Source organism: Chiloscyllium plagiosum, chromosome 23 (assembly GCF_004010195.1).
Source record: "Chiloscyllium plagiosum isolate BGI_BamShark_2017 chromosome 23, ASM401019v2, whole genome shotgun sequence".
In the NCBI taxonomy this organism is placed as follows: domain Eukaryota; kingdom Metazoa; phylum Chordata; class Chondrichthyes; order Orectolobiformes; family Hemiscylliidae; genus Chiloscyllium; species Chiloscyllium plagiosum.
In genome coordinates, this window is record NC_057732.1 from 38,342,175 (window position 1) to 38,352,056 (window position 9,882).

Sequence of the window (9,882 nt, forward strand, 5' to 3'; positions counted from 1 at the left end):
CTGTTCTCATTGGAAAGAAGGAGGCTAAGAGGGATTTGATAGAGATATACAAGATGATCAGAGGATTAGATAGAGTAGACAGTGAAAGTCTTTTCCCTCGGATGATGACATCAGCTTGTATGAGGGGGCATAGCTACAAATTGAGGGGCGATAGATTTAAGACAGATGCCAGAGGCAGATTCTTTACTCAGTGGTAAGGGTGTGGAATGCCCTCCCTGCCAAGGTAGCTAACTCAGCCACATTAGGTAGATTTAAACAATTCTTGGATAAGCACATGGATGATGGGATAGTGTAGGAGGATGGACTTAGATTAGAGCTCACTTGAGCGGTACCTCATCCACCACTGACACACAGTAGCAACAGCATGGACCATTTATTAGATGCACCATATTAACTCATCACAGTTCCTTTGACAGCATCTTCCAATTGCACAACCTTCACTACATAGAAGAACAAGGAAAAAACTGCATTTCAATTTCCCTTGTAAGCTACACACCATTCTGACTTGGGAAATTTATTACTATACTTTTACTGTTTTTAGGGCAAAACCCTGGAACACTGGCCCTCCCCTAAAAAACAGCACTGTGGGTACATCAACACCACAAAGACTACAGAGGATCAAGGTGAGGCTCACCACCAACTTTCAAAGGGCAATTAGGGATTGGCAATAAATACTGGCTAGCCACTGATGACTACAACCAATGAAAGGATACTTTCAGAAAAAAATCCTTCCTGACTTCCTCTTTCAGTGCTACACACAGACCAATAAACAGTGTATTATTTCTTCAACTTTCACAAATCTTATAAAGCAGAGTCCTGAGGGTGACTAAACCAATTGCTGCAGAGAAAACGTTACTTGGTGCTGCGCACAAAGAGACTGCTATCTCAGTGCATTCTTGCTTAGCTGATTTACTGGGTACAAAACAGAAGTCTGCAGGTGTCATTGCAGAGGACTTGCTTGGTAAGGGGAGGACTGCAATTAAAGTTGATGGGGGAGGGCACAGTTGGCAAAGCTTGTGTGTCAAGGAGTCGGAAAACACACACACAAACAACCAGAAAGTGTTGATGCAACTAAATTACACTTGATTTGCATGAGCTTTTACTTTTTCATGAGGCAATCTGTGCTTTCGATAAATTCTAATAAATATTCAGTGCTCGAATGCTGCAATCTCCCCACATTGCAGAATCAAAATAAAATCAGAATACTTAAAGACCAGTTGTGACCATCAACAAAAAAAATGGTCAGCAGCTTCTTGTTCATTCTCCTCAACCCATTCCATGAACAAATGAATATTCTGATGAAAATTGAGGGGCATTAACATCTTGCAAGACACTTTACAAAATTAAGAACTCAACCAGCATGAAATTAAACAATCAGTGCTGAGATAAAACCATTGGACATTGAATCAAAATGATCTAATTCTTTTAAGTTTAAGCTAAAAAAAAAACTAACATGAAAAGGTTTTAGGTTACATTAAAAAAGATCTGATGCATCATCAACTGAAAGGGGTGGTGAGCACAGCAGGACTAGGAATCAATTTATCAGGCTGCCTTTTTCAGGAATTCACACCACCAAAAACTATCCTACCTTTTGAAGCAATGCATTCTCCAGTCACCTACTTCTGATGGGCTCAATGTTCATTGAAGTTAAAATACTAGTTCCAATACATGTTGCAATGGCATGCAGTTCCTTTCTGATTATTAAATTTAATGTTGTAAAATCTTTTAGGTCTTGAAAGGCAGAATTCACAACATTAAGGGTAGTATACTTTTTAAAAGTTGCATTTTTTTTGCTTTATTATACTGCAGTTTACTCTTTACATCCCTGTATTGTTACTGCTCCTTGAGTCAGGGGAACCAATAAAATCTGTTGGCAAACTTCCAAAATTGGTTCTTGATCCAACTGATGGCACGTATGTTTCTTCTTCCACTCTTACCACACATTCATCCTGCTTCATCAAATCAACAACTTGCCCAAGATTGCCCAAAGTTGAGTATTTACCAGGTAAACAGTCAAATACGTCATTACTAACATATGCAATACTACAGAAAATTATGCAGAAGTAAAATACTTCTTGATTCATCACTGTACAGAGTTTAATGATGGTAATATAACTTGAACAATGTCCACTAGGAACTATACTATACTGTTAATTCATTTGCACAGTATAAGGAACCATCTTCCTGGTTGAATTGAAAGCAGACCGACATTTTCACATAAATTTAGTGCAGAAACTACTGAAAGCATTGAGGTAAAAAAGTGATAATGAAACAGTTTTAAACTGATTTAAGGTCAAATAATTCAACACTTCAAATCTTAAGTTACATATGTCTACTTTTAATGAGCATATGCAAGGGTCTGTCGAGAGAGCATTACTCAAGTCAGCACTACAAAACCATTAGCAGCTTCCCTACAAGTAAATTTGCATTATGAATTTCAGTTCAGGCAACTAGAGACCTCTTGGAACATTTTCTTAATAAATGGTAGAGTTAATCATTAAAAATCTCATTAAAGTTAGACAACTTGTCCTAAAGCGATGTAGAAAACTCCTCTTTGTTGCACATTTATGTTGAAAGAAAAGACAACTGTTGGAGCCAATTTCATATGATGGGCAAAATGGATTTGAGCTTTCTCACTCCCCAGCATGAGCCTTGTCCAATTCTAACAGCATTCCTCAACTCCAAATAAAGATATACAAAAGTCAAATTTAGAAATAGCAAGACTGGTACATAGTTGTTGCATCTGTACAGTATAGCCATGCATTCTATTTTGTGCATGGAACTAATTACTTTCAAGGATTAGAGCAAGGGGAAAGTCACGGAAGTGGGAGAAAGCGGGCTGCTCTGAGAGCTGGCATGGACATGATAGTCAAATAGCATTCTTCTGTGTTGTAACCTTTCTATTGTTCGGCATTATATGACAGGCAGTCTGTACATTACAGTTTCCACAATAGCAATGTGGTAATGACCAAAAAATCTGACTTTGTGATGTTGATTGAGGGGTAAATATTGATCAGGTCACTCAGGACAACTGTCTTGTTCTTCTTTGAAATAATACCATGAGATCTTTCATGTCTGTGAGAAATAGCATGCAAGATTAACTAAAAAACATAGATGTTTGGATAAAACTAAGAGATTGTTCAAATATTGTACAAAACATTGCCAATTAAAATTTCCAGTCTATAGTAAATCTTGGTCGTAAATGGAAACCTCCAGTGCAATTAGAGATAGGCAATATATATTGACTTTTTAAAAAGAACATATGCTCCCCGGTTTTTTAAAAAAAAGTCTTTCTTGGAATATAGGGGTTGCTGGCTAGGTCAACATATATTGCCTATTTGAATTGCACTGGAGATTCTTATTCTAAACTAAGAGATTATTCAAACATTGTCTCAGCATCCAGTCTTGTATTAAATACAGTATTTCAATTTTGATATAACTAAGACTTTTTCTCTAGTGATATATTTTGAAGTCTTCTCTCACATTTGCCCTCTGATTTTCTCATTGTTGGGATGCTTTTAGTGGTTTCTACTCTGCACACCAGAGAGAAAATATTTATTCCAAGTCTGTGCTCTTTCCTTGTTTGCCTTTATTAAATTATCAGTTTCACCTTCTTTCGAGACAGCTTTTACTTCAGCTATTCTGTTCTTTCTTATATACCTGTTGATGCTAGTATTGTTTGTGTTTAAATTTATTGCTTGTTTACCCAAATAAACTATTCTCTTATTTTAGTTGAGAGTTGCTTTCTAAATTTTTCCCAACCTGTAGCATGAATTTTACATTGAATAATTTATTTTTTCAATTTGATAGCAATCTTAATAAATAATAAAAACAATGTGCAGGAGAAACTCAACAGATCAAGCAACATCTGTCAAGACACAAACAGAGTCTATCATTTCGAGTCTGATATTCCCCCTATTATTTCAGATTTCCAGCATCTGCAGTGTTTTGCCTGTATCTGATATCACATCCTTAATACCCTTAGTCAGCTGCAGGATGGATTATCCTTCTCATAATCCTTCATTTACACAGTAATATAGGTATCCCCCGCTTTTCGAACGTTCGCTTTTACGAAAGACCACCATTAGTACCTTTTCTCGCAAATCCAAAGCAGTTTTTCACTTTTACAAAAAATGGCGATACTTTTTCTATATAAATCATGGGCCTTCGCTTTACGCCATTTTCAGCTTATGAAAACTTTTCTAGGAACACTCTAATTTCAGATACCTGTAGACATAACAATTCTCAATAAAAATATCTCCTTGAACATCTGCCATTGCATTACTACCATCTTGAACTTATTTCCTCAGTACACTTACGCCAGTTTTGACTTCATAATTTGCCATGATTTAAGGCAGTAGTTTCAAACAGTTTCACTGTCAAATTAAATGTGAAGTTCCATCATTTGATCACTCTTTCCCAGGGAGTCCTTTACAGTTAACTAACCCTGCCTTATTACACGTTGACAGGTCTAAACAGCTTGTTCCTTGAGTGCATTTGTCCAAGAAATTGTCTCAATATACTTTACATACTCATCCTCAAGGTTTTGTTTACCGAATTTTATTTGTCCAATCCATATTCAAGTTAAATAACCCATTATTTTTCCTGAATGCCTCCATTATTTCTAAATTTATACCATGTCCTACACTTTAGCTGCAGTTAGAAGGCTGAAGATCCAGGACTAGCTTCTTTTGATTCCGAGAGTTGAAAACTCAAACATAAAACTGGGCTGCAGTACTGCAACACCTAACTCTGCCATGAGAGCACAGACAACAGCTACTAGCAACACTAAATGGTGAATACAGCTTGTTGGACAACTTTGACATTCTGATCTCATTCATCTTTCTGCTTACACTCAAGAAGAAGTTTTCTTCCACTTTTCTTTCAAATAAAGAAAATAATTACAGAACATATTTAAAATACATTTTCATAGTTACAAGTGCAACTTAAAATAAGGATATGGTTCATAAATAAAAGGATCACAAAACCATAGCTTCCAAGAAACAACTTTCCAAATTACCACTTTCTCATCATTCTAAGTAATCCACAACACAATATCGAAAAGGCAGAATACCAGATGGCAATAAATCACAAATACGTAATTATCACCACCTATGGAGGTTTTGGAATACACATTTAAAATTAAAAGCATAATAACAGTTTTAATTTTTATGATATTAAGTATAAACCAAGGAACGTTTACAGCATGTGAACTCTTGCCAGGTCATCACTATCTTGTTCCCAAAATCTCAAATGCAAAACGCTTTAGAGTAGGTTGACTTGATTTTCTCTCTCACCCTGCCATTGCAAAAGGATTTCACAGTAATTTGATTAAAAAGAGAAGAGGTATGGCCATATAGGATTGCTTGGTATGCAGTTCTGAAGAGTCACTGTTATTTAGAAGCTGAAAACTGGCCAATGATCCTAATAAAGCACGATTGCAACAATTCTGTTCCTTCGGCTGACAAAATTTATTGCACTTTAAAACACCAGAACAGCTCACACTGCAAATGTGAATTACACCAGCTCTTTTAATTACCATAGAACTTTCAGAACCAATGATAAGGCCAACAATATATAATTTATCAACTCAAAAAGCAGGCCAAACATATAGAAGCTTATATTTGGTAATGTGCTAGGGTACCATGTACTGTAAAATTAACTAATTAGCCAAAAACTTAGTCATTCCGCGAGAAGGGTAGAATTTGTATTTCCTATAAGGGTGAGGAAAACAGAACAAAAGCTCAGTGGTCCACTCTGTCTCACCCCTACCCCCTCAGCTCAGTAAATGAAGCATCAGACAGGCCATGAGGAACCATCTGATGGGAAAAGTTCCAGAGTCACAAAGAGTTCTGGGCATAAATCAAGACGATAGATGGATGTTATGTGACAGAGGAGTAAGGTGCGATTACCAGAATCAGCACAGCTACAAATTTAAAAACCCCCTGAGCTCTTTGAATCTCTCTTTAAGTCAGCTCAAAAAAACCTATTTTAAAAAGTTAAAACATAGTAAACATCACCTTCATCAACAACATCTCGTGCTACATTCAGCCATGATACCTATGGCAGTCTTTTCTTCAATCTTTGTTTCATCTTTGCACAGCTGTGCAAAACACAAAACTTCATATCCAATACCTAAAATATTCAACAGGCACACAAAAATTGCTGATGAAGGGATCATGAACAGGGTCAATAGCTTTCAATTAGTAACTTCAAAATGGCAGACAAGCTGTCTCGTCACACCTACTCATCTTCCAGGACTTGAGACTGACCGAATGACGGTACATTGCGATTCAATGTAATCACATCCCATTTACATTTGTGCAAGGGGCATTTGTTGCCATAAAATTCAGCGCTATATTTCACTGCACTCAGTTTATTAAAAATCACCTTCTCTTCTGCTACAACCTTCAGGTTAAAAACAAATTTTTGTAGGATGGATTTTTATCCCTCAGGTTCCCTACTTTCCTGATCCAGTTTAAAGTTTAAAATGGTAAAACTAACTGAATACGTCCATGCATATATGGGCAGGAACAGATATTGTACTTCCATGCCTGGATAACATTAACATAAATTGTTTCCAAAATTCAGCTACTTAAACTGTAGAAGTGGCCTTATCCTGTCACACAACTTAGAATTCTGAATGTGAAAGCCCATTCATTAACGAGACAGTGAACTAGAGTGGCTGAATCATGTAATATAGGAAATTTATGACTTGTCTATTATCAAGTACAATCTTCTCTAATTCTCATGCACTTCAGGCAACCAAATTTGTGAAACATTGCCCTCATTCCAGTTCCCTCTTGATTGATTCCATTACATCATTTTACAGTAACTGCTGCAAGACAATTTCCTTAAAGGTGGAACCTACATACTCCACATACAACAGGACATATGTGATACTCCTTTATTTCAATGTTCATTCAACTTCAACAAAAATCTTCTCTTAGCCATGATGAACTATTCTAATATTCTATCTTTTGTTCAAGGCAACAGAGAGTTGAAGAAATATTTGCAAATGTAAGATGAATCATTCGCCTACCTCACGCTGCAGCACCAATTCCTTTGTAAATTGTGTAGCTTCTTCACTGAACGGTTCCCCTTCCTGGACTCCTGTCGGAGTGTTACGAGATCCACGAGGGCACTCGATACCTTAAACAATAAACAAGGTATTTGAGAATGACTGAAATCAATAGAGAAAGTATCCAAAATCTGACATTATTTATAATAAGAATGACACATTCAAAGGAATGCAATACAAAAACACTGCACTAACTCTTCTCATAAACCATGCCTCAAAACCCAAGAGTAAATACAACGATTCTTCAATACATTCCCTTGAAGGCAAGTACATCCATCCTTAATATAAGGAGGCCATGACTGTTTACCTTGTACCAAGTGTGGTCTCAACAAGGTATTAACTGCAGCAATGCTTCCTTACAGTTACATACTTACAAAAGTTGAGGCTCCTTGGATGCTGCCTGAACTGCTGTGCTCTTCCAGCACCACTAATCCAGAAGCTAATGTGCATTTGCCTTCCCAATTTCTTGTTGTACCTAAATGCTCATTTTTTTGTTCATGTTCAATGAACAAATCCCTCAGAATATCAATTAACACAAGTTTCTCAACTTCTAAAAAATATTCTGCTTTTGCATTCCTGCTACAAAAATATACAATACACAATTTTCCATAATACTCCATGTCTGTGAGATAGTGTGTTTTAGGTTATCTTTACTAATTCACTCATCAGCTCACTATATTCATTAATACTGGGCTCCTGTTTGCTCATTCATAACTCTTTACTAACTCATTATTTATTATAACACTGTTCTTTCAATCATTCATAAAACCGTGGTTCTACAGTATAATTTACTAACATAAGATAGACCAAATTAAAACAAACCTTTCTAATCAAAGCAATCCTTTCAAACCCATTACTGCGTTTTCACACCTTACAAGCTCTTGCTGCAAGCAATGTTTAGATCTATTTCAGAACAATACTACTCCCTGCCATCATGTCTCCACAAAAGATTATAATATTAATCAGCCCTTACCAACCGTCTCAAGACATTACAGGACACCAAACATTTTCCCCAATTAGCGTGTACTTGTTAAATACCTTTTAACTGGGCAGTTATCCTTTTAAGAAACTAAATGACAAAATGTTGCTTCCATGAAATTGCATAAATGAATGAAACTCACACCAGCAAATAGTAAACAAATCTCACAAACCAGCTGTGATAATCAGTTTAACATCTTTTAAGTACAGGTACAAGTTCTAACTTATTTAGAGCATATCGGCCTCGTATTTTTACTAATATTTACTAACTAAAAAGACAAAAAGGACCTCTTAATTATGCAAACAGACCAGACAGATACACTTAATCCTGTCAGGAGAAGCAGCCAGCATTTAGCACATGTTTTAACCTATCTCCTGTCTCCCAGGACAGAAGCCCCTCAAATCCTTTGTGCACTACAGTTCAAACAATGTAACACCATAGGAATGGAATTTTAAGATATGCAAGAACTGTGCATAAAAAGGTCAGTGTAAGAACTGTATTTTGGGATTCTATTGCACCTCAAACTTGTGCTACTTGCAGTTGCTGAATATAAGGAGGCTACTTTTGCCACTCACCAATTTTGGCCGCTTTTGAACACAATCTCACAGGTCCAATCTACAAGCTTTTAAAGACTATGCATTTTTTTCCCACAATTTAGCTAGCTTTGTATCATCAGTTAAATTGTATCCATTACACCTGGTCCCCTCTTTCAAATCATGGATTATGGATTGCAAGTAACAGATATTCAAGCATAGAACAGTGTGAAATTCCATGAGTTTCAAAAGATCAAAAGATCTGTTTAGTCCTACACTAAAATAAAAGCACAATAGTGTATATACTGGAAGTATAAAACAAAAGCAGAAAATGCCAGAGAAAGTTGGCAGCATCTACAGTGAAAGAAACACATTAAACACTTTGATTTCAATTTGAGGCTTCTTTATGCATTTATTCTGATGCTATTTTCTGTCAGTTGAGCAATCTTCAATTCATATTAGCATGTTATACCAAACACCATATCACAAATTTCCAAGTGCCCCATTACTTTGTTCTAAAGAATACATTCTTACTTCAGATTTCAGATTAACAGGCCTATATAGTTGTCTGTTACCACAGTCCTGCCTTTCTTTTGCAGCAGTATTACATCTACTTCTTTCCAATCCATGAGGACAAATCCAGAAACTAAAAAATGCTTTCAGATTAAAACTAATGAATTAATCTGCAGCCACCTTAAGATGTAGGCCATCAAACAACAGGATTTGTCAGCATTAAATTCTAGCAACATCTCGAGTACATTTTTATTTATGAATATTAAGAGCTTTACATTATTGATTTTTATTCAAGACTTGGATCATGAGAATTTCTGGTATGTTATAATAGCATAAGATAGCATAATTGCAACCTGCTTTAAAACTCTGGAAAGTAATTTTTTAAAGAAATCTAGAATTTTAAACTAAAATTTGTACAGTATTTACTGGCCATCGTGTGTCAATCGTTTTTTTCTGAATACTGAAATTTGAGCAAATCAGAGCAAAAGTAGGGACATACAGTCAAAAGTAAGCAACCTGTAAATAAGTGAGGTCAAAACAATGACTGCAGCTGCTGGAAACCAGATTCTGGATTAGTGGTGTTGGAAGAGCACAGCAGTTCAGGCAGCATCCAAGGAGCAGCGAAATTGACGTTTCGGGCAAAAGCCCTTCATCAGGAATAAAGGCAGAGAGCCTGAAGTGTGGAGAGATAAGCTAGAGGGGAGAAAGTAGCATAGAGTACAATAGGTGAGTGGGGGAGGGGATGAAGGTGATAGGTCAGCGAGGAGAGGGTGGAG

General features: G+C 36.4%; 1 protein-coding gene across 2 annotated transcripts in view; it reads right to left on the reverse strand.

Moving 5' to 3' along the window:
- snd1 (staphylococcal nuclease and tudor domain containing 1) overlaps positions 1 to 9,882 on the reverse strand; it is an 854,179-nt gene that overhangs the window by 500,693 nt on the left and 343,604 nt on the right. Inside the window, exons 16-17 of one of the 2 annotated variants that reach the window (XM_043713956.1) lie at positions 7,043 to 7,152; positions 2,832 to 3,075 (exon numbers count right to left, since the gene is read on the reverse strand). In XM_043713956.1, the coding sequence (XP_043569891.1) occupies positions 3,070 to 3,075; positions 7,043 to 7,152 (116 nt within the window). In that variant the 3' untranslated portion in view covers positions 2,832 to 3,069. Of the gene's footprint in view, positions 1 to 2,831; positions 3,076 to 7,042; positions 7,153 to 9,882 lie in introns of those variants that run through there. The other variant, XM_043713955.1, reaches the window with a different exon arrangement.